The sequence below is a fragment of the Pipistrellus hanaki genome (genome assembly GCF_964339955.1).
Source record: "Pipistrellus hanaki genome assembly, chromosome: 10".
Lineage (NCBI taxonomy): Eukaryota > Metazoa > Chordata > Mammalia > Chiroptera > Vespertilionidae > Pipistrellus > Pipistrellus hanaki.
In genome coordinates this window covers 10382645-10407294 of record NC_140512.1, presented here as the reverse complement: position 1 = coordinate 10407294, position 24650 = coordinate 10382645, and the positions used below count along the sequence as shown (strand labels likewise).

The window sequence follows — 24650 nt, the reverse complement described above, 5'->3', positions numbered from 1 at the left end:
GCTCTAGCTTTTAACGTAAATTAGCGTTTCCCCGGTCTCTCTGGACCCCTGGCCTCCAGTGCTCTGGCAAGTCCCTTTGATCACCAAAGCCACGGAGCCGGAGCCGAGCCACCTCCAGCCAACGTGGTGCGGAGGCCACTGTTGAACCACTAAGAATAATAACCTCTGACCCGGCAAAGCAGGTCCATCACCTTCCGGACTGCGAGGAACACACATGATTACGTCCTTCTCAACCCTTGCCACGAGCCGAGAAAGGCTCTGACTGGCCCCTGTTTGGGGTAAGAAAACACCCTCTCTGCTGGCTCGCCCAGGTTGGCCGGGCAGCCGGGCGGAGATCCACACCCAGGGCAGCGGTCCCCGGCGGTGCTTCCTGGCTGTGCTCTCCAGCAGCCGGCTTTCGAGGCTGAGACGAGCCACGTCCTCCTCGCAGCTGAGAATTCACCTGTTTGCCCCCGCGAAGCACGCCTCCCGCTCAGACACGATAGATACACCTCCGTGGCTGACAGCTGCACCGGGAACCCGGGAGCTAACACAGGGCCTGGTGGAAAGGCAGGTGAGGTCTCTGACCTCGCCGCTCCAAACGAGCCTCAGGCCCTGCCGGACGGCCCGGGACCCAGACCCAGGCCTCCGGGTCCTCTGGTTTCCCTCTTCCCTGAGTGGAGGGGGCGTCTCTCCCGAGAGGCTGGGGCCACCCCATGGCCATGCTTTTGGAGGCTTCATGGTAAAGCACCTTGCAAGAACAACAAGAACATCCCACAATTCACTGCGAGTGTTATTCTTCCTCTGTCCCGTCCAGGCTCGGCAGGCCGGTACCCCAGAGGCCCGGACCCTGGCCAGCGCCGCCTCCTCTGGCCCGGCTAACGGCTAACGGTGCACACCGCGAACAAAGCTGCCCTTGAGGCCCAGCCGTGGAAAAGCCTTTATGAAGCCCACGGGGGCCCCCAGTTATTTTGCAACAAGTCATATCCCATGAAGAAACCCACTTCTCCGCAGCACAAAACAGAGGGAGATTAAAGAGAAAGGCAGGGGGTGCAGAAGCGCAGGGAGGCCCCCCCGTCGCTCCATCTGGCCAGAACCGTGTCTTTTAGTGCCCGTGTCGTCTACAAAGACGATGAGCGGGTGATCTACGGCCCTCATACATCACGCGGTGACAGGGTGCTCCTGGCCCTGTACCTTGAAAATACGACGCGTGCCAGCAGAAGCAACGGGGGATTAACAAGGAGGCCCCTTCGTAGTTCACTTCCCCAACATCTCAATTCTCGCTTAATGGGCTTTCGTGTGTTGCGGATCTGATGCCATGTAAGGGTTGAGATCTGGCTTTTTTATTTTATTTTTTTTTTTGGCCTTTGCAGGGAAGTCTTAGAACAAAGACACGCAGGCCATTAGAATGCCCCGGCTCCTCGAGAACAGCTCTGATTTAAAACAGGGCCGTGTCAAGCAGCTCCCCGTTCTGTTTAATTGTATTTTGAAATAGAACCAACGCATTGGAGATGGCAGAACACGAAAGAAATAAGCACCCAATAAAAGCAGAAGCCCAGAGAAAGGAGCGCCGCCTGGCTTCTATTACAGCGAGTGCCGCCCGGAAAGCCAGGGGCCCGCGCCCCCGGGTCAGGGTCAGAGTCAGAGGGCCTGAGCACCGCGCCATGTCCCGAGCAGCGCTGCCACCGTCCTCCAGGTCCCGGAGGCAGACCTGAAAGCCAGACGGGGACTCAAACAGTAGGATGTGGGACGTAGTCAGTGTCTCAGAGGAACGACCATAGACCTACACACACACACACACACACACACACACTCACACACACAAGAGGAAGGTGTGAACCTGGGGAAGGGTCACAGGGTCTTGCAGAGCAATCGGGCCTCGTGCACAAGCAACCTGTTGCCTCTGCCAGCTCCCCTGGTTACTTCACAGCGCAAGGCGCCCTCAGCACGTGACGAATCAGCTGCTGCTTCTGCCCAAAAAGAAAACAGGAAAGAAAGGGGAGGTGCGATTCTAGGAACATGTCCATGCCTTGCTACTGAGTTCTTTTGAATTCTCGAGAAGATGATGGGGTTCAACTCTGACCACCAGGAGGGCCTATAGCGCAGGGGGTCACAGCCGGGCTCTCCTGTCTGGGGGGACCGCACAGAGGCTGTGTGCCAGGTAGGCAGGGCATTAGAGCAACTGTAGAGCGAAAGTTTAGGAGTTAAAAATAGCCCAGACAGCGTGGCTCAGTGGTTGAGTGTGGACCTATGAACCAGGAAGTCACCGTTAGATTCCCAGTCAGGGCACATGCCTGCGTTGCAGGCTCCATCCCCAGTGTGGGGCCTGCAGGAGGCAGCCGATCAATGATTCTCTCATCATTGATATTTCTCTCTCTCTCTCTCTCTCTCCCCCTTCCTCTCTAAAATCAATAAAAACATATTTTAAAATAAGAAAATTATCATAAAGTTAGAGTGACTTCCCTGTGGAAGGTTGCGATGCGATGTATGAAGGCTGGGGGGGTGGGGGGGCCTGGAGGGGCCATGTGGAGCGCCCTTTTCTGACTCAGCAAATATACGAAGCCGAGCTCCCTGACTCTGCAAAGAAATGGAGAACTCCATGGGCCGGTGCACAGAAGTGATCCCCGGCCAAAGCAGGGGAACCCTCCACCACACGGCAGCAGGTGTCCCCACTCCCACCTGTGACCGGCGTGGCGAACCACCGGCACCTGTCCCTGCCCAGGTCCCCCACCCACCCACCATGGTGGGTCTCACCAGATCAGCAAATGCCTCTGCCTCCTGTGGGTCGACAGACAGCAAGCCACCGAGCCCACCGAGCCGATTCCTCACAGAATAGAGCAGCTTGTTCCCGGGCCGCGGGGAGAGCCCACGCACCACCGGGAGCTCCACAGACACCTGCTCTGACAAGTGCCCGGAGCTGCCAGCCAGGGACCAGGCTGGCGGAGGGGCCTCGCAGCCCATCTGTCATCTTGACAAAGTAACTTTCTGGTCATGGTGAGACACTTTCAGAGACATCTGCGCCATTGACCCCTACCCCCAGCCATCGCAGAGGCTTTCAAAGGGCCCCCTGGGGCGCCAGGCTGGCGAGCTGGTTCCCGCCAGCTGCTTGGGGAGGGCGAATAGCAGTGAGGGTGCCGCGATGTAGCAGGTGCCGGAGGATCCGGGCTCCTGGGCTGTGTCCTCCACAGTGCTACCCACTGCAGAGGGTGGCCAGTTAGCCTGAGGGAGGAATGCCAGGCAGGGGAGAAAGGGGGCAGGAGCACCTGGCTGACTAGGCGCTCACAGACAGACACGGGCAGGCCAGCCTCTCAAGGCGATCCCCACAAGAAGGCAGCCCTGTGGGCAAGGTTGTCCTGGCTCACTCCACTGGGCCCTGGGCAGCACGCACTCTTGGCCACGGTTCCCCGAGGGCCACATGCAGATGTCAGAAAGGACCGGAGAAGCTGCTGCTGTATTGTGGTGTTTTTTGTTTTGTTTTGTTTTGTTTTCCTCACCCTGGGATATTTTTCCATTGATTTTTACAGAGAGTGGGAGAGAGAGGGGAAGACAGAGAGAAATATTGAAGTGACAGAAATACATGGATTGCTTTGCCTTATGCACATGCCCCAACCAGGGCCTGCTACTGAGGTACATGCCTTGGACCGGGATTGAACTCAGGACCCTTCAGTCCAAAAGCCGGCCGATGCTCTATCCACTGAGCCAAACCGGCCAGGGCTCCCAGGTGTATTTAGTAGCTTCAAAATGAAATGTGGATTCATTCACTTCCACTTTAAACTCATTAAACCAACAACAAATACTAGTTTTGCAAAGAATCCACTTCTGACTGAGGTGTGATCAAGAAAAGGACTAGTTACCCACAAAACATGAACATGAACTTGTCGCTAATGAGATTCGTAACATGTGCCCTATTTTAAAAAAATGGCTTTTACTAGTAAAAGGGTTTCATTGGAGGGAAGCAGCCCGGGTCCCGGGTGCCAGATGGAAGCCGGTGCTGGCAGCCGGGGTAAGGGAGGCCAACTCTTGCACAAATTTTCGTGCATCAGGACTCTAGTCTAACAGAAGACAAAAGTGTCAACCAAAGACAAATGACCCTCAGGAAACGAGGCATCTTGAGTCCGAGCTTGGGTTTTCCTGCAGGTGAAAATGCAACACTACAGAACTCCAGTCTACCTGACTGAAAAACCAGGAATCCATTGAACAAATATTTTTGGAGCCCCTGCTGCGGGCCAGGCACTGTGCCAGGTTTTGCTGGGAACAGAGAACATGAATCGGAGACGTGTTCTGCCCTGTGAGAGCTTAAAATCCAGGAGGGCGGGGCCAGAGCACAGACACAGCAAAAGTACCGCACAGCCCGCAACGTGACAGGCATATAACCATCCCGAGTTCAGAGGGAAAGGTCAGTTTTAACCAAATTTGGGGAAAGAGAATTAGATCTTCAAATTATTGAGTTAAAAAAATTATACATGCCCTACCTGGTTGGAGTCTGAGGATAGAGCGTCAGCCTGAAACTGAAGATCCCGGGTTTGATTGCGGTCAAGGGCACATACCATAGTTGCAGGCCCTGGTTAGGGCGCATGTGGGAGGCAACCAATCAATGTGTCTCTCTCACATCAATGTTTCTCTTTCTCTGTCTCTTGTCTATCCCCCTCCCTTCCATTCTCTCTTTAAAAAAAAAAATCAATGGACAAATATCCTCGAATACCTTGGGGCCCCCCAACATTCAAAGTTTGAGAATATCAGGAAGACCCAACCAAAAAAGATCTGGTAAAGAATAGCCAAATAAACAGAATTCATATAAATCCATCACGTAAATGCTGAGAACTCTATACTTGTAAGTCCTTGCGCGTGCGCGCGCACGCGCACACACACACACACACACACACAGCTGTACACGGTCACTGGTTGAGATTATTACATTAATCTAGTGACCACCAGAGGTCACCTTTTCTCAGCACCTGCCTCTGTGCCAGCTACCAAGATACCTCTCCCAGTCCTGGTCAACCATGTGAGGTTCACAAAGATGATGCTGTCTTGGCCATGCTGGCCACTCCTTCCCCCGAGTGCTAAGACCCACCATGTCTGCCACGCTAATCCCTGTGTGACTAGGCTCAAGTTTAGGAAGTTTACGAGTGGCGGAAAGTTCTAGGACCAATGTCTCCAAACTACAGGGCTGGGACCCATCAGAGCCTTGTGACCAAAGGTGAGGTAAGTGTTAAAGGTAGGTGTGGGGGTGAGAAGATATTAAACCCTATGGAATAATAGAAAGGAAGGAAGGAAGGAAGGAAGGAAGGAAGGAAGGAAGGAAGGAAGGAAGGAAGGAAGGAAGGAAGGAAGGAAGGACTGTACTCCTCTCTGTCCTTCTGAAATAATTCCTTCTCACGCATCTGAAGGCTTTGAAAGTCCCCCGGGCATTCTCTCCACCAGGCTGCATTGTATCAGTGCATCACCATTGGTGACAACTATTTCCTAAACCCCACCTAGGTGCTTGGCTCCTCTAAGCTGGCCCTGAAGCTGTTCCCAGCCATCCTGGTCTCGACCCCTTAGTCACGATCACCAGCAGCCTGTGTCAGAGGCCTCCCCACTGGACACTCCATCCCCCAACCATCTGGCCAAGTGTGTGTGTGCAGGAAGAACAACTACCCCACTGTGATTCTGTTGGTGCATCTCATTATCAGGCCTAAACCAAGAATTAAAAACCGAAACTGAGAAAAACAAGCCACAGGACTCGGGGAGTGGTGACGTCATGGAAATGCTGGGCTAATTACAGAGAAAGAAAATAACATGGTAAAAAAAAAATAATAATAATGAAGATGGAGAAGATAAAGGTGAAACCCAGGGACTATAGAATAACAGGCTAATTTAAAAAAACAAAAACAAAAAAAAAAACAAACACAGTTTTTAAGGATTCTCATTTAAAGTGAGGACAATAGTTCATCAACGTGACCCGAACTGTGTGAAGGCGGGTAAGTCAGAACCAGGTGTGCCTGGCTTCACACTCTCCAAGATCAGGTAAAGCACGGGGTGGGCAGCAATCGGGGGGCCTAAAGAGAGAGGAAAGAGCTAAAATTTCCCAGAAGGCTTCTGTTCTGGATGAGGAAGGCACCTGCTGGATGGGCATGGCCAGAAGGAATGGAAGGGGAGGGAGTGGGGGCAACTCTCAATCCCCATCACATGACCATCAGCGGGGCCACTGCTTGCCCCTGGCTCCCCCAGATGCTGGGGGCCTGGCAAGTCGGTCACAAAACCCAGGCCGGAGTTTGAATTGCTCCATCCAGTTGGCTCACGCTGAAGGATCAACACACAGACGTCACATCAGCTTCATCGCGCAGCTGCTGCCCATCACGGAAAGACCACAGGAAACGGAGTCCATCCCCGTGGGAATCCGTCCCGGGAAAGGGCTGGCTGTCCCCCAGAGGGCCAGCCTGTCCCACCCAAAGGCGCCAGGCAGGACCCTACCTAACCAAACCACAAGGACCGCGAGAAGCAGAATCCCTAGGGAAGTGGTTTGCCAGGTCTCTCTCACTCCTGGCCTCGGGCGCTTTCTCAACCCTGTGGTCAGGAGGCATTGTCTGCAAGATACCTATCTCCTGGAGCCTCCGGGCTGGCCAGGATTCCCACACTGGAATTACAGGCCCGTCTCCAGGACGTGCAGTGTGAGTTCATCGCGCTTGACTTTTCTGAGCCTGGATGATCTCGACTGCGGACAGGTTTCCTGAGAAAACCGGCCCTACTCGCAGCCTGGACAGTGACACGCAGGCTGCCCCAGACGTGGCTTTTCTTCGTGAAATAGTTACGAAGACTTTCAGTGCGCAAGATGCTCAGGAGAACTGGACACTCTCCCTGCCCCAAAGAAGCTTTGCGTCCAGTCAGGGAGATGGCAGGGCAAATTATAAAACTTCAGGGTGGGCAGGAGGAAGGGACATAATGAGGCCTCAAAGAATAAGTAATTCTGATGAATGACTCGGGGGCGCTTGGTGGAGGAGAGGACGAGAGCAGGAGTGGCAGTTGGGTAAATATGGTTAATGTGCGAGGTGACTGAGGACACCCCACAACTATAACGGTATGCACATGAGAGCTGCCCTACTGTGGGGTTGTACCAATAACAGAAGGTCAGCTGTGCCTAACCACTCATTCACAGGTTGCTTCACTGGGAACTGGCATATATTTATATATCCTTCCCTTTCCCTAGCCTGAAATGGAAGTTTTTCAAAAATTAGCCCCTGCATAGAGTCCATGGAAGAGTATTGAAAATAGAAATTATTTTTAGGTAATACTTTCAACAATCAAGATTTAATTTTTTTTAAAAGCCTGAGAAGAAGAAAAAATAGAGAATCTCTTTTTTTCTGTTATTGAATTTATTGACGTGACATTGATTCCTATAGGTTTCAGGTGTACAGTTCTATATATCATGTGTATATTGCATTGTGTTCACCACCTCAGGTCAAGTCTCCTTCATTCACCATTTATCTTCCCTTTACCAAAAAAAAAAAAAAAAAAAAAAGAAGAAGGAACGAAGGAAAAATAGAGATTCTGTGGTCTCTCTGTCAGATCTACTGAGTCAGACCGTCTGGAGTGAGGCCCCAGGATCTACATTTTTAACAAGTTCCCTGGTGGTGTATCTGCACATTAAACGTGAGAGCCACCCTGGCTGGGGCCCTGGCGGGGAGAACAGAGGAAAGGACTTGTTAATGACCTACAACTGTGAGACAGACAGAAGGTAGGAGTCGGTCAGTGTGTGGGTGCTGGGCAGGGAGAGGACAGGCTGCCAGACCGGGACAGGGTTGTCTGCTCCTTCTCCCCAGTGCTCAGGGCCCCCACCCCCAGCTTTTGCACAAGTTCAAGTTCAATCACATGGTCACACTTTTTTTTTAAAATGATAGAAGGTAGTTTGCAAACTAAATCCATTATCCGAATTTTATACTAAGTACATACATATCCTTCCACATATATCCATATATGTAATCTAGCGGTTGGTTCTGATTAATCAACTGTTCCAACCAAGGGTTAATATCTGTGGCTTGTATGAGTTCATCAGTTTTCAAAGAACTCTAAAGCAATAAAAGACAGCTAACTTCAAAACTCTCGGGAACATAATTTAATCTCTTTGGTCACGTAAAAAAAAAAAAGCGCCTTTTCCAATCTCACCGTGCCCCGGGCCGTTATTAACATAAATGCTCAATAAATGTGACTGAGTCGAATGACCATCAATCATTGCTCCACTGCAGCCCTGTCATTGGTACCAAGGGGACTTCCCGCTGCGGTCAGAGGCTCCTGAGGATGAGGGAAGGCCAGTTCCTTCAGAGCTGGGGGTGGGAGCTTAGGGGGCGTTTGCCTGTTACTGTCTCGGCAGCGTTTCATTGTTAGTCTACGAACCCAGAGTGAAGTCCCCCTGAATGTAAAGCCCCCGCACTAAGACCTGTCAGGATGACCTGTTGGATGACTTCCTCTAGTGGAAAAAGCCTCCCGGTGCTCAAAGAGCTCTCAGGTGGACCGCAGGAGTGCTGGTTCTACAGGTCAGCACCGCAGAAATGGCCGCATGCTTCCGAAGAACACCGCCATCGAGCTAGTGTCCTGTCAGCACGCTTCCCTTTGTCCCTGCCCACAGTAAGGTTTACAGAAAACAGAGAAAACTCACATCGCATTCTGTAATAAATCCCAGCTCCTTCCCCACGCATGCTGCCACTCACAGAAGGAAGCCACTGCCCTCTGGCACCTGCACCCCCAGTACACCCAGGCACAGCCCAGCACATCCCGGCACATCCCGGCTCATCCTAGCTCACCCTGGCTCATCCCAGCTCATCTCAGCTCATCCCAGTTCATCCTAGTTCATCCAGGCTCATCCCAGCTCATCCTAGTTCATCCCAGTTCGTCCCAGCTCATCCAGCTCATCCAGTTCATCCCAGTTCGTCCCAGTTCATCCCAGCTCATCCAGCTCATCCAGTTCATCCCAGCTCATCCCAGTTCATTCCAGCTCATTCCAGCTCATCCCAGTTCATCCCTGAATTGTAACTTAGGTCACCTCTTAGTCTTAGGGGAAAGGAATTTCCACCCCGGGTGGCCACCTGTGTGCTAATGGACTCAGAGTTGGGCTCTGGTGGGTCCCCTGGCACAGGAACCATTACTCACACGGGCTTGAGAACAGAAGCTGCCACATCTCAATCCTAATAGGCGGTTCCCCCACCCCGCCAGGAGCATGAGCACAGCTACTGGCGGGAGGCGAACTAGTTTGGCATAGCAGCTCTCCGGTGGGAAAACATCTGATTGATCCTCCACGTCCTCTCAATCAGGAAATTAGTGTCTCTACCCCCACACCTCCCTCGCCCCCCCACCCCTTCACCCCCCTCCCCCAGCCCAAGACCAGGAAGCACTGCTCTGTGAAAGCCCCCAGGCTACTGCTCTCACACTACAGTCCACAAAGCAGGAGGGACCCCCAGGCCACGAGAATTTGTGAATTTCTGAGAAGTCAAGGGACAGAGCGAGGCAGACACTGCACAGCAAGGCTTTACAGAGCAGATGGGTCGGGCTCCTGGGACCCCCGCCACACACAGGCACAGGGAGCCTGGGGCACCTGCCTCAGCTTCGCTCCAACCGCTCTGTCCCGTTAGAGCAGCCAATGTGGACTAGGAAGGCCCAGGACTTCGTAAGGAATAAACTCTGAGGATAGAGAAGGAAAATGCCGAGCAGGGTGGAGAGGACACTGGGGGAGAAAAAAAAAGGGACATCTGTACTACTTTCAACAATAAAGATAAGCTTATTTAAAAAAAAAAAAAAAAAGGGGGGGGGGTGGAGAATGAAAATGCCATTCCTTTGCTCATCGAAAAGAAATCGGTGTGAGGTCAAAGGAACCTTAATTATTGCCGCCATCCACAGAGTTGCTTCAAAGACAAACCTAGGAAGTTATGTTAAAACAAAACAAAACCAAAAAATGTTTATGGACAAGCATGAAAAGAAATGAAGATAAAGAAGCTAAAAACGGCCGAAACCGGTTTGGCTCAGTGGATAGAGCTTTGGCCTGCAGAGTGAAAGGTCCCAGGTTCAATTCCGGTCAAGGGCATGTACCTTGGTTGTGGGCACATCCCCAGTAGGGGATGTGCAAGAGGCAGCTGATCGATGATTCTCTCATCGATGTTTCTAACTCTCTATCCCTCTCTCTTCCCCTCTGTAAAAAAAATCAATAAAATATATTTAAAACAAAAAAAAAAAGGAAGGAAGGAAGGAAGGAAGGAAGGAAGAAAGGAAGGAAGAGGAAAGAAAGAAAGAAAGAGAAGGAAGGAAGGAAGGAAGGAAGGAAGGAAGGAAGGAAGGAAGGAAGGAAGGAAGAAAAAGAAAGAAAGAAAGAAAGAAAGAAAGAAAGAAAGAAAGAAAGAAAGAAAGAAAGAAAGAAAGAAAGAAAGAAACTAAAACGGCCCTAGCCAGTTTGGATCAGTGGCCTGTGGACTGAAGGGTCCAGGGTTCGGTTCTGGTCAAGGGCACATGCCTGGGTTGCGGGCTCGATCACCAGTAGAGGGCGTACAGGAGGCAGCCCATCAAGGATTCTCTCATCATTGATGCTCTGTCTCTCTCCCTTTCCCTTCCTCTCTGAAATAAAAACATATTTTTTTAAAAAAGAAGCAGCAGCTAAAAGCACCTCTTGCGGAGGCCCCAAGAAATGTTAGAGCAGCCCTGAGCCCCGCCGTGTTCCCAGCCCCTTTCTGGGGTTCTCTGCTGGCCACAGTCTCCCCGGGGATCGGCAAGGCCAGGAGCCCCACCAGAAGCCGCCACATGGGGTCTGAGAAGAAGATCTGCCTGCGTCCACCGGCCTGGGCAGCCACGGAAACACACCCGGCCACGCCCACCGGCCTTGGCAGCCACGGAAACACACCTGGCCATGCCTATTTGTTGGCCCAAGAGGGCAAGCGCTGTTTGGAAACGTGTGCTTCTGTACGTGACAATGTGATGCGGTTATCTCGGTGCTTTCCGCTGTCACTGTCCCCCTGTTCCAAGTGTCTGGGTACCCTCTCTGGTGCGGCAGGTCCTCTCCCGCCGTCACTGATGGTTATCCCATCAAAGCCGGCCAGTCACCTGGGGACACGCTCTGGTCCATGGAGATGCCACCTGTCCCTCTCTCGTTGCCTCTTGTTGAGCCACCTGAGCGAAACCTTCCCTCGCCATTCCGGCTACAGACCCCTGCCTTTCTCGTTTGGCAGACCTGGGTTCGTACCACCCATGACCTAACATTAAAAAAAAACAAAAAAAAAAAACACACCTCATTATGCTACAGGACATGCACATACAATGAGGCCTTTGTCCTTAGAAAAAAAACATAATTTTCAGCAGAGCAGCTCCCAGAAGCCAAGGGAGCGAACGTCCAAAAGCGAACATAAACACGGGGCTGTGTCCAGGCTGTGGAGTCAGCCTCACTGGAAGGGGGGATGAGGCTCCGGGGACCAGAGGCGTTTTTCACGGTGACTTCTGCCAGCGGCGGGGAGAATCCCAGGCCTGCACCGTCGCCGGCATCCCGGCTGTTGGGGGGGGGGGGGGGGGGGGGCGTGTTCCTTTTGTCGCCAAGAAAAGCAGGTCTGGGTGTCCATAGGATGCTGAATTTTCAAATGTGAGCACAATCCCCTGAAGGCGGGGGGAGGGGAGGGTGTGTTTTCGTCATGATTCCTTAGGATGTCTCTTACAGCGGAGGCTGAGCCCCTGGGACAGGCTTCCTGGGAGAGTCCTGTTTTGGAACGTGGAGTCCCCTGCTGGAGGGAGCTCTCCCTCCCAAGTGTTCACAACGCAAACTATAAACAGGAAGCTCCGGCCTGACTCCCACTCAAGTCCAAGGTTGCGGACCTCTCTGGCCGCAGCTATGGGCCTCACAGAGAGGACGGGACGAGGTTCGTAGATTGGGGACCTCTTTTCAGACAGGAACCCGCCCAAGGAACCACCCCACAGAGGGAGAGAAGGGGACACAGACTCTCAGAGCAGTTGCTGGGTCTTCTGGTCGCCAACACACAAGGCGGTGTGCGCTCGACAGGTCCCCATGCCCAAATCCGGTCACATGGGCGCATCAGGAGCCATCCTACGAGGCCCACACCGGGGGAATGCGGGAGTAACGGTGGTCCCTCACACAGCGGGACTCCGCTCCCTCCAAAGTGGGAGGACTCACAGGGCTCAGGAGGACTCACAAGGCTCGGGCTCAGTGGGTCCACTCAGGAATTAGTTCTACATCTTCGCCGCCTACCGGTCACTTCCTGATTCAGTGCCAGAGAAGGCCACCTGGACCTCATTGCAAAAGCCACTGTGGCCCTGGCTGGTGGGGCTCAACTGGTTGGATGCCATCCTGTGCACCAAAGGGTTGCAGGTTCAATTCCAGGTCAAGGCACATGCCCAGGTTTCGGGTTGGATCCCTAGCAGCAGGCATGCAGGAGGCAGCTAATGGATGTTTCCCTCTCTCTCTTCCTCTCTCTAAATCAATAAAAACATACTTAAAAAGAAAAGCAGCGCTGTGGTTAGCTGTCTGCAGGTGGACGCCAACCAAGCAGATGCGCCGGTTTTTAAATACAAATGGAGAAGCGACCCATCTCGCTAAGCCCCAGACACTGCCAGTTTCCCATTTTCAGCAGAAAGGCTAGCTGCCACCGCACCGCAGTTCCATTGTCGATGCAAACAGAAATCCCAAATAAACATGCGTTCATAGAGACTGACGATAAACTGCAGTGAGCACAGTGCATTTCACCACTTCTTAGAAGTGCCTTCCAGACAGGAACTGCACAGGAGTTAGGTGGTTGTGGCAGCTAGAATTCCTGAAGTGCCCACCACGTGCCCTCCTGTTTTAAGAATGTTTCACCTGCTTTCACTTACAAATCTGACAAAAGCCCTGTGATGAAGATAAAGATATGGAGATACAAGAATATCAGGCAGCGCACCCAAAACCTAAAAAATATATATTGAAATGATGTGCCAAAAACTGGTTTGTGGCCGATAGCTCATTTTCTTCTATTTAAGTTCTTGTTCTTAATAATTCCACTTACATTGACTGCAAAGGGCTTTCACAGACATCAGCAGATTTAACCCATACACAGCCCTTCTGTTCATTGCGACTACCAACAGCCAAGGTCTGCAAATAGTATTCCTCCTCATAGATGAAGCTGAAGGGCATGCCCCCCTGTGGCCTGCCCAGACCTCACCACTAAGTCTCAGAGAGTGCGAGGCACCTGCGTGGTGATGCACAGCCGGCGGGCAGCCCACGTGAGACGTGAATCCATAATTCCAGACAGCTCGCCATAGCTGCACTTCCATCGTAAAACGGACATTAAAAATTCATTGAAAAGGGGAAATGTTTTTCTTGAAGATCAAATTATATCATAATATTTTAACAGCACCATTAACAGTTTAATAGAGCAAACTTGAAAGTTTACAATGGTAAGTTTTTATATTAGCCTCTTTTATATTGTTGCTTTTTTCATAATTTAAAAAAAAAAAAAAAAAAAAAAGCCCGTGTGGCCTTGTCCAATCTGCACTTCACTATATAAACATTCCAAAGACTTTTGCAGAAGTATATTAGTTTTATCCATGAAATTAGTTTGTTTGGGTACCTTTAAAATTTTCATGTGGTAATTAGTCCCTTTTTCTAAGGTCTTTTCAAATCCAAGTTTGGAAAATCTGTGATTTTTGCACTCAATTTTCAAAATCCCTACATCAGACTTAAGTTTTGGATTTCTGTCAAATTCCATCTACCAACAACTTGATTCATGGGCACATGTGCAGCAGGTATGAAGGAGGTGGGCACCATGACTGGCTGTTCCAAATCATCCAAGACGGTGAGAAGTCCTTCTTTGATATTCTTCTAGAATTTTCCATCTAACTCTGCAATCATCAATACTACTGGACTGTCTCTCTTCAAACATCTTCTGTGTGGTTCTCCTCTTTCTTCTATAACTACTTCTCAACCTCTTTCATGGGCTTCTCCCTTTTCTATCCTCTTAAACATAACCCTTCTTCTCATTACTATATTAAGCCCAGTCCTTGAAATCTCAATTTAGACCCCTTGCCGAGACAAGTAGTGTATCCCCAAAGTCTTGAAGTTTATTTCATTGCAGACAGTTAACAAATTGGTGTTTTCTAGTCCTGGTTTCTCTTCTGAGACCAAGGTCCACATTTATTTGGCTTTTCTACTTGGAAGGTCTACACAGTCCATCTCAAGTCTAAATCTATCACCACCCACCCACATCCCTGGTCTCTTCTCTTCCTACATTGACTAGAACATTGCCTAAATGCCTGGCCAGTATTGCTCAGTGGTTGAGCACAACCTATAATGAGGTCATAGTTCAATTCCTGGTCAGGGCACATGTCCGAGTTGCAGGCTCAATCCCCAGTGTGGGGCCTGTGGGAGGCAGCCAATCAATGATTCTCTCTCATCATTGATATTTCTCTCTCCCTCCCCCCTCTCCCTTTCTCTCTGAAATCAGTAAAAATAATTTTTAAAGTGTGGAGGGGGAAAAAAGTAAACATTAACGAGTCTCAAAATTCCCTTCAATCACCCTCTCTCTCACCCCTATTACCCTGTTTCCCCGAAAATAAGACAGTGTCTTATATTAATTTTTTCTCCCAAAGTTGTGCTAGGTCTTATTTTCAGGGGATGTCTTATCTTTCCATGCCCTAGGTCTTATTTTTGGAGGATGTCTTATTTTCGGGAAAACACGGTATCTATTTTATTGCCAAGTGCTATCAACATGGGCTCCAAAACTCCTGTGCAAATTAGGGGTTCTAGCATACTGGAACATCTTCTATAGTGAGCCACTCAATTTGTTATTGCATAAAACTTGGCTAACACTGAGAATGCAATCATGGTAATACACAATTGGCCAAATGGGTCCTGCGACCGTGCACAGCAGGTTGTCTCTGTGGGTAAGAAGTGAGAGCTGTCACTGACATAGAGCTTTTAGAGTGAGCTCTGGGAAGTAAACCATTCCGCTCCAAGTAGCAGCATCCTGCTCCAGAGACACTAGTGACCATCAAGGTGACTACCCCTGTGACACCCAAATCCATGGCGATGGCAGCTGCCTGCTAACTGCCATGTCTTGCTGGGCATGGTTTAGAGCATCTTGATCTAAATATTCTAGATTGACAAGGTGCTCACGGACATTCAGAAGGGTGAGCCACACTGGTTTACCCCAGAGCCTCCTACCCATTCCCACAGCCCATCTGATCCACCTGACCCCAGCTCATCCCTGGACACACTGCCCAGCTCCAGCCCCCGCACACTCTGAACATCACCCATAAAAGCTCCCAGATGAGTTTACATAAAACACAACTTTTTAAAAAATATTTTTTATTGATTTCAGAGAGAGAGAAATAAAAACATCCACGATGAGAATCATTGATTGGCTGCCTCCTGCATGGCCCCCCACTGAGGATTGAGCCTGCAACCCAGGCACATGCCCTGACTGGGAATCAAACTGTGACCTCCTGGTTCATAGGTAGATGCTCAACCACTGAGCCATACCGGTTGGGCATAAAACATATCTTATTAGATCACATAACTGCACAAACATACTCAGTGGCTCCCCCGATGAATGAGCGGAACTAATGTCTCTGTCATGGCACTCAGACTCTCCCCTCCCTGGCGCCCACCCAGCTTCTGACTCGGGCTCCCATCAGAGCTTTGGGCACAGGGCATCCCACCAGCCCTATGGGTCCCACACACATACTTCTCTGTGCCTTTCCCCAAAAGGGGCCTTGCCAGGACCTCCGCTCCCTGCCCCCCAGGCTCGGGGTGACCCAGTCAGAATGCATCTACGAGTCCCTTGGCCCCTGCGTCTGGGTCACTCCTGTGAGACGCATTGATGCCTGTGTCTGTCTCCCCCATTCGGCTGCGAGCAAGAATCCGTCCTGTTGGTCTTGGCCTCCCCGAGGTGCCCGCACGGCACAATGCTTCCAACACAGAGCAGGCTAAGAATAACAAAGTGAAAGGGAAGGGGAGAAACAAGTGTGGAGAGAAGGAAGAAAGAATAATATTATGGAGTTTATAACCTGCGATCCCGAGTGCCTTGAGTGCTGTTTTATAGAATTAGAGCTGAAAATCAAGAGGTCTTAAAATACACACCCAGCTCATTGGCTGGACGTGGCGAAGTTCAAGGAGCGCTCTTGACCCCCCGGTGCCACGAAAGGTGGTGTTATTTCTATTATTTTATGGCACAAAGGAGCCCGTCTGCCAGCGGTCAGAGGGGAGTCCCTCGGAAGAGGGTGTGAAACACTGATCCCTGTGTTTATTCAGCCGATGGTTACCCATTGCCTTTACCCGCCTTCCATCCATTGGCCTTGCCTGGCTCTTCCCAGCCCCGGGTCCTGCCCTCCGTCCACACCATGTCAGGACCGCACAGCATGGCCTACAGGTGGGACGCAGAACGCAGCTGAGAGTGGATGTGTGCTGGAAAGAGCGGAGTCGCCAAACAAAATGAAAGGGTGTTTCCAGAGGGGCGGGGTGGGGTTGGGGGAGCACGTGCTTTAGGCAGCTGAACCCACCGGGGTCTGGATGGAGGGATGTCCATGGGGCGGGCCAGGAAAATCCCCGCGCTGCCAGACCACTAGGCAGTTTTTCCAGAATTACGGCGCTCCTGGGCCCGCACCCGGCCCTGCTGCCAACAAAAGTACAAGCGCAGGGGACCCCCAGGCACGGCGATGGGAACGCTCTGCAGGAAAATGAGGCCCCTCTCCCCCGGAAAGTTTCCTTAGTGCTTAACGGAGACCAGGAGGAAAACTTATCCCCCCGCCCGCCGACCGCCGGACCAATTAGGAAGCAGCGTGCTCGGCCCTGTCCAAGCCTAGAGAGACTGAAGGCCCCGCTAATGGTTACTGACTTTGCCCCAGTCAGGCCTAACGGTGGGTGGGCTTGGCACCCTCCTCCCTCCTTCTCCTCTCCACCAACTCCCCGTTTCCCCTTTTCCCATGAGGCTCTAAAGCCTGTTCAAGGTGAGGAAATGAGGACCAAGACAAGAACGTCATTCAGAGAATCACTGCACGCGGAGCCTTATATGCTTCATCGCATGTAATCCCCACGGCACCCTGGGACCTCGGCGCTGCTGTCCACCCCACTGTCCAGACATGGAAACAGAGGCTTAGGAAGGTGAGGTGACTTTCCCAGATTTACCACCTGTCAGCGACAGAGCCGCAATGAGAACCTAGGACTAGGGGATGGCGGAGCCCGAGCCCTTGGCTAAGATGACATGACTCCCACCAAAAGCTACCTGGGCTGTGTCTTCCTTCGAAAGGGCCCTCCCAGTCCCAGACATGATAGGGATTATGAGACCAAGACCATGCTAACAGCCCCCGGGGAGTGCCCGTGTCAGCTTTGCAGAGGTCAAAACCACTCGCTGACATGCCTAGAGGTATTTTTCCACATGTCTAAGCAGCGAAGTGGTTTAGGGGGGAAGGCACTGGCTTCATGTCCCAGGCAGTCTCTCAGTAACTGTGTGTCCACAGGGCATTTGCTCTGCTCGCTGAGCCTCGATAGGGCATAGGCAAAAGCAATGGCCTCAGAGCTGGGGTGGGTGAATCTGCCAGCAATGCCATACACTGATTACCTTCCACAAAAATGGTTCTATCGAATGCCTTGTTCCATGGAAAGGCAATTGGTCACAACACTTTCTATGCAGAGAAGGAAGGAAGGAAGGAAGGAAGGAAGGAAGGAAGGAAGGAAGGAAGGAAGGAAGAAAGGAAGGAAGGAAAGAAGCCTGTTCACTTCCACTTCCTTAGTGAGAATCCAAAGTCTAAAAATTATATAAAGCAATTTTCAAAATTATACTGCAAGCTATGTATATGTGCATGTATTAAGTACTATATCTTTCTGAACACATCTGGATTCCTTTATCTCTCTCTTTCTCTCTCTCTTCCTCTCTCCCTATCTGCACCCCAACTCCTTCCTCCCCCCCTCTCTCTCACACACATGCACACTCACACGAATTGAATCCTGATACAATGTTATCTCTCTCATTCCCAAACATGTGCCTAACACTTGTTCAGATAATAGATATCTTTTCTCTAGCCAGTTAATTTGAACAATAAAAATACATGAGGATTTTATAGAGATAAGGCCCCCAAGAGACCCCAAGATGCTGGTAGCTGCTTGTTCGGTGATGGAAGACTTCTGTGATGAAGAAGTGGAAGACAACAGACAAAGTCTCCTCTGTTTTCACCACTTGCTGGGCTCCGGGGGGGGGGGGGGGGGGGGGGCGCTCTGTGTGACACCAAATTTCACGTTGCTTTTTATGGGCAGAGGGTCCATATCTACGTGGCACCTCTGGATTTAAAAGAGGACATTAAAACCTCAGAATAATGATTTTTGCTGAACAACATGTCTGCCAAACTAAGCTCTCTCACTGACTTCTGGTTTTCGGAGTCCCGGCCTCCGAAGTCGTGCTGGGTTTCCAGGACTGAGCCGACTGGGCCCACTGGGCCTAAGGCACCGGCTTGAGCCACAACCTTTAGGCTCCAGTTGGGAAAAGGGGGTGAGAGGTTGTCGGAGGACCACTTCTCAGAGCCGCTGGGTGGCTTGGGGAAGCCCGAAAGAGCCAGACAATTGCTTTAGACTCCTGATCTGGATGTGGCTGGCTCCTGTGGGCCTCAGTGACAGCGCTGCGGTGCTTCCCCAGATGACATGGGGAAAATAATTCTAGCAAGCACGGGGAAAGAAAATCACACACTCCAGCAGTAAGTCTGGGCCTGCCTTTCAGTGCCTCTTAAAGGGCCATTTTGCAAGGCGGTGAGAGGCCTTGCTTAGCTTCCTAACTAAACAATGGAACACTTTGCAGCCTTCACCTAACCCGCCTCCTCACGCCCCCAGATCTCAGGCCCGACTTCTCACCTTTCCCCTGGAACAGAGGCACCCCAGCTTTTTGTCCCACACACGGTGAAGCGATATCCATCACCAGCTAACAAGCAGGTTATTCTTGGACCACGACTGGTTCTGGCAAGATGCTCGGGCCCATGCAGGCGAGGATACATGAGAAGAAAATTCTCCACTTCTGCTCGCCGGGGCCACTGCCCTCGCTGTCATCCTCAAAATTCCCACAGAAATGAGCTCATTCCGCCTTGGAAACATTTCGGAGCTTACAAGTTTAAATCAGGCCAAGTTGATTTTGAGGGGGGTGGTTTTCAAGCTTTTAAAGCGTAATTATATGCAGGACTTTGTGCCACCTATTTCCTCCCAACTGTAACATTTTACATCTTTTTTAAGCATACGTGGAGGTTAGCTTTTTTTTTATTTTTTTTTTATACATGTTATGAAATAAGATATGAACTTATGCTCAGTATTCGGTCCCTTTTTGCCAAAAGGCTGGACCAACACAAACTAAATATGACTATTTCCTTTATCCAAAGCACAGTTTTGACTATTACATACCCTCTTAACGTACATACATAAAACCAGTCACAACCAAAGCTCCCCACAGGTCAACCGGACTCCTAACCAGACTTTCCTTTCATCTAATCTGATTAACAAATGTCAGCTAAGCAGACTCCTGAGAGACTCCAAAGAAAAAAACAAAACAACTCAAAGCGACGCCAAGTAGTAAAGTAAGTGGACGGTCTTTCCATTTTTCTCCTGGCTTTTTCATGCATCCACTCAGCAAATAGCCTCTTTCACTTGCTTGTAGGCATGTGCCTTGGAGGCAGATGAAAACAACAGAATGAGTTCCCAGCTCTGATATTTGCAAAAATATGCCTTTCACGCCGCTGACCTCGGTTTCCTCGTCTGCAAAATAGGGGTAAAAGCCTCTCGAAAGATTTTTTTTGAAGGAGTCAGTGAAATAGTGCAGACTTAGATAAGCACCAGAAATAAAGTAGCTGGTACATATTAGTTGCTATTGCTTATATTATCCATCTGTTAAATAGGACTGTCTTCCAGCCTAAGTGTCAAAATGCTAGGCAGCCTCATGGTCGTGGGGGCCACTCCAAAATCCGTGGGCTGCAGTGGGAAGTTACAAGAGCATATACAAACAGAGATCTGGTCATCCAGCTATTCTTACTCAATGAAATATATTTTTATTGATGTCAGAGAGGAAGGGAGAGGGGGAGAGAAAGAGAAACATCAATGATAAGAGAGCATCATTGATTGGTTGCCTTTTGCACGCCCCACACTGAGGATTAAGCCTGTGGCCTAGGCATGTGCCCTCACTGGGAATCAAACCATGACCTCCAGGTTCATAGGTTGTTGCTCAACCACTGAGCCACGCCAATAGGCTATTCTTACTCCATGTTACCAAGACATTACAAATGTTTGGGAAGCAACAGTGACTATGATAACTTGGGTCCCAGGACCCCAAACCCATGCACGGGCCACAGAGCACAGCACTGAGCCTTTGCTAGGGATAACGTGAGTGAGAGCACCGGAGTCCCCAGTGAGCACGTTTCAAAAGGATTCCACTCAAGGCAGATACCCCCAAAGGTTCCTTCAGGACATACATGGACCTACTCTCCTTCCAAGCTTAAGCAGTGCTTTCCTGAAACAGACATGACTTTCACCGGATTACCAGCAGATGCATTTTTTTTTCTCTCTTCCGAGTCACTCCTTGCTCTCAAAGGGCAGGATTCTAGGCCTGAGCTGATGGCAGGAAGGCCGCACTTTGAGAGAAAGAACTTCTTCCCGCAGGGTGTGGTCCCGAAAAGGGGAAAGCTCTGCGGGAAATTTTTCGTAGCGTAATTTGGGAACCGTGTGCAAAACCCAAGCGGCTATTTACACTTCGAGCACAGTGATATCGTGGAGGAGAACAACAATATTTTCACATGTGCTCGGAGCTCCAAGCTTTTAAAGGTTCGTCGGGGTAATTTCCTCTGAAGAGAGTAAGATAAAATAATTCACTCACAATATCAAGATAAGAGAAATTGAAAGGGGGCTCATACCCTCTCCCCCCCCCCCCCACACACACACACATACTACATTTGTAAATATACAACTGTGTCAAAATTTAAATGCAGAGCATCTTTTCAACAGGCCCTTTAGGGAAAGGTCATGAAGGGCAGCTCAGAAACACAAAATCTGAAGAGCCTGCCTCTCTGAGCCCTTTCCTGACGTTTCTCTTCTCAGCCAGCGAAAGGCATTTTCGCCTGTGATCCTGTTGATTTCCTCAGGGCAGTGGTCGGCAGACTCACCAGTCAACTGAGCCAGCTATCAACAGTACAACGACTGAAATTCCTCTTGAGAGCCAAATGTTTTAAACTTAAACTTCTTCTAACGCCACTTCTTCAACATAGACTCGCCCAGGCCGTGGTATTTTTGTGGAAGAAAGAGCCACACTCAAGGGGCCAAAGAGCCGCAGTTTGCCGACCACATGCGCAGAACCTGACCGTCATTGCATACAGGCAGGCCCCCTCACCCACTTACCATTGTGCAACATGGCCCTCCTCTCTTGTCATGAGAGAGTTTGGGCAGTTTGAACCCAGATGGCTGGGCGCCCACCTACTCTGAAAGGACCCCCTTCGCCAGCTCCGTGCAGAACGCAGACCTGATCACCAACGTTCACCTCTCTCTCTGGAGCCTCACACGCTCGCACGGCCTTCATGTACTTCCAACAGGGTGTGTGGTGGGCAGCCTTTCGCTGAGGCTTGCCAAAGGTGATTGGCATGGAAAACTCCCTTAGAAACGTGGCTCTTTGTGAGTCTATATTCCATCTCAGAAACTCATATTCATATAACTTAATCTCCCCCATGTGGTTACTTACTAGTTCTTATCATTAACTATTAAGCTAAAATAAACTGGAACAAATTCTTTTTTTTTTTTTAAATCTACGGCCACTGCCAGGGTTAACAAAGCAGCTGACGGCCAAGTGTCATTCTCTATTAAGAACCGAATATCCTTCCTGACTCACGTTTCCAAATCCAAAATATAATAAGGACGGTTTTGAGCGTTTAGGTTCTAACAGGCCAAGAAATCCCAGGCGACACCTTGTCCTCAGGTTTGTCCTCTGTAACTGTCACTCCTCTCTCCCCTTGTCCCGCACCTTATCACTGGTAAGATAGCTACGTGTTATCTCGCCATTTTCACACTAAGCTCAGATGACAGAATCGAGGCAGAAAGTTGGACGGCACCTGTGACGTGATGGCAACAGCCATTCCTGGGAGCAGACAGTGCACACGGCAATCACCACCGGGTCAATGCCACACAAAGTCCCCCCTTAAAGCTACTTCTGTAAAGACGAGGTCAAAGAGACGAAGTCCCAGCCAGACGGCACAGAAATTGCCAAAGTCCATCAAACTCAGAATTTCAGCTCAACTCCGTCCTCCAGCTATGCGCAGCTTTGTAAGGACCGAAAACCATTTTTAAGATCTGGTTTAGGATTACATTGAGTGGGTTCCCCTGGTCAGAGGGAGCCATTGGCTGGCTGCCCATGGCCTGCCCTCCCTACTTACCAAGCAGACACACATTATGCAGGGGTTGTCCGTGATAAACGGGATCTGGAGGACTTCACCTTCATTTTCACATTTTGCAACAGAACCTGAAATGAAGAAGAAAAAAAAATTATTTTTATTTTTAAATTTAGCTTATTGGCATTACTACAAAATTAAAATTTTTTACACTAATCCTTTTTGAAATGACTACCCAAATTTCAGAAATTCCTAATGAGTTTTAAATGATCAAACTCACCAAAAATAAAAATAAAAATAATTCCATCTACCTCTGGGGGGAAAATATTTTCTAAATAGTTTTATTTGAACAGGTTTTTTTTTTGTTTGTTTGTTTTTTAAAAGGACAGTAACCATACGGGTTAAGCACAATTCATGGGATCTTTTATAATACTCCTCCTTTACGCAGGAATTTCAACGGAACACACACACACCCCCATATGAAAAATAGATGCAAATTGGCCATTCGAGCAGATTTTAAATCCGAACACCATTCAGGGCCGTGTCAATGAAAAGGCCTTTTTATGAATCTGTCTCGTATTGTCTTGATTTGAAATCGCAACTTCTTTCCTCTCCTCTTAGAAATGGACTCAATATTTTCTCTTCTGCACCAGGTGTCAGTAAAGTATGTCCTTCAGAATAGCAGTGGAAGCCCTCACCTGCCTGGAAACATGTAATTACTATATCCCGCTATTACTACCCTTTCAAAATAGGGTCGTTTCTTTTAAATTTAAGGTCTGAAGAGCGGGTGCTACAAAAAGCACTCCTGACACGAGCTATATTGGAACCTTAGAGAGTCAGAAAGAAGGATGTGTGAAAAAACCGTGCACATTTTTCCTTACTTGTGCCGAAACAAGGGTTGAGGAGACTATTAAAAACAAATAAAGGGCTTCTTCCATTCAGATAGAAGAAGGTCTATCCCTACATTGCTGTCAGCATCCTCTCAGCCCTTAACCAACCTCACTGCCTCCAGCCCCTGAGCCCCGCGGGCTTCGCTGCATCCCAGCCAGCCGGAGAGGGGCAGGCGCTCCGAACCCTCTCCGCCCGGGGCGCCGGCGCCTCCTCTCCCAGGTGCCCTGCCGGCGCCCGGGCGGGCCGCTCCCTCCGGCCCCCTCCCCTACCTGTCAAGAAGGAGGAAGCCAGGGACATGGGGACCCCCGAGCAATTGAGCAGCAGCAGGACGCAGCAGGTAATCCCGGGCGAGCGCCGGCGGGGACGCTCAGCCGGAGCCCTGACGGCGGCGAACCAGCGCATCGTCACCTGGAGGGGGTCCCGGCCGCAGGTCCCGCGCCGCCGCCTCTCCGCCGCCGCCGCCCGCGATCAGAAAGGGCTCTCGGCGGGCGAGCCGGGAGACAGTCCGAGCGGGAGGGAGGGAGGCGGGCGCCCGGGAGCCGGGGGGGCGGGGAGGGCGGGGAGGCAGGGGGGCCGGGAGGGGGGGCTGCGGAGGGAGGCGAGGGGTGGGGTGGGGGGCGCCGGGAGGAGGGGTCCTGCGGCCGGGCTCCTCCGAGGCGGCTTTTTTTAGGGAGTTGCTCCCGAAGCTCTGGCGTCTGCCTCCTCGCCAGAGAGGGGGCCGGCGGGAGGAGGGGGTGTCGGGGCGGCCGGGACTGGCAGCGCTGCCCGCTGCGCACCGCTCCCCGCGCCGCCGGGGCTGCAGCCACGGCCCCGGGCGCTGCCACCGCCGCCGCGGCCCCGGCTCCCGGCTCCCGGCTCCCGGCTCCCGGCTCCCGGCTCCCGGCTCCCGGCTCCCGGCTCCCCGCCCGCCCGCCGGCGCGCACGCTCGCTCCCGCGCCGGAGCCGGGGCGCCCCGGGAGCCTCCGGGAACCCGCTGGGGGCGCCCGGGCGCCGGAGCCCCGCGCCCCGGACCGGTCCCCGCGGGGCGCCCAGCTCGCCCCCCGAGCCCTCGAGGGAGGCCGCCGGCCGCGGGGCGCGGATCTGAGCCGGCAGGCGTGTCCCCGCCGCCCCGCGCGCTCGGTGCCGCCTCCCTCTCCCCGGGGAGCCCTCCCCTAACGGGGTGCCGCGCCACCCCTGCTTCCCGCCCGGTGCCCAGGGCTCACAAGGGCGCGGAGAGTGGGGCTTGGGGGTGCCACACCACCCCTCCTCGCTCCAGGTGCCCAGCTTTGGGAAGGGGTGACAAACGGGGCGCAGGGGCGTGGGGGGACTTTCCTTTGGGCTTCCCCTGGGGGGGTGCGCCGGCGGGCTCGCGGGCCGGGCGGACGGAGCGGTCCGGATCCGCGCCCTGGGCTCGGGTGTCTGCGCGCCCGGACCCCACGGGGGGCAGAGGTGGACAGGACGGGATACAGGGG

The 24650-nt window shown here is 51.5% G+C and overlaps 1 protein-coding gene across 2 annotated transcripts in view; it reads right to left on the bottom strand.

Moving 5' to 3' along the window:
- The window catches only part of BMPER (BMP binding endothelial regulator), a 187155-nt gene extending 162870 nt beyond the window's left edge, over window positions 1-24285 (bottom strand). For both annotated transcript variants that reach the window (XM_084896864.1, XM_084896865.1), the window contains exons 1-2: window positions 23469-24285; window positions 22354-22439 (exon numbers count right to left, since the gene is read on the bottom strand). In XM_084896864.1, coding sequence (XP_084752990.1) covers window positions 22354-22439; window positions 23469-23601 — 219 coding nt within the window. In that variant the 5' untranslated portion in view covers window positions 23602-24285. The remainder of the gene's footprint in view (window positions 1-22353; window positions 22440-23468) is intronic.
- Between the last annotated feature and the right edge of the window lie 365 nt (window positions 24286-24650).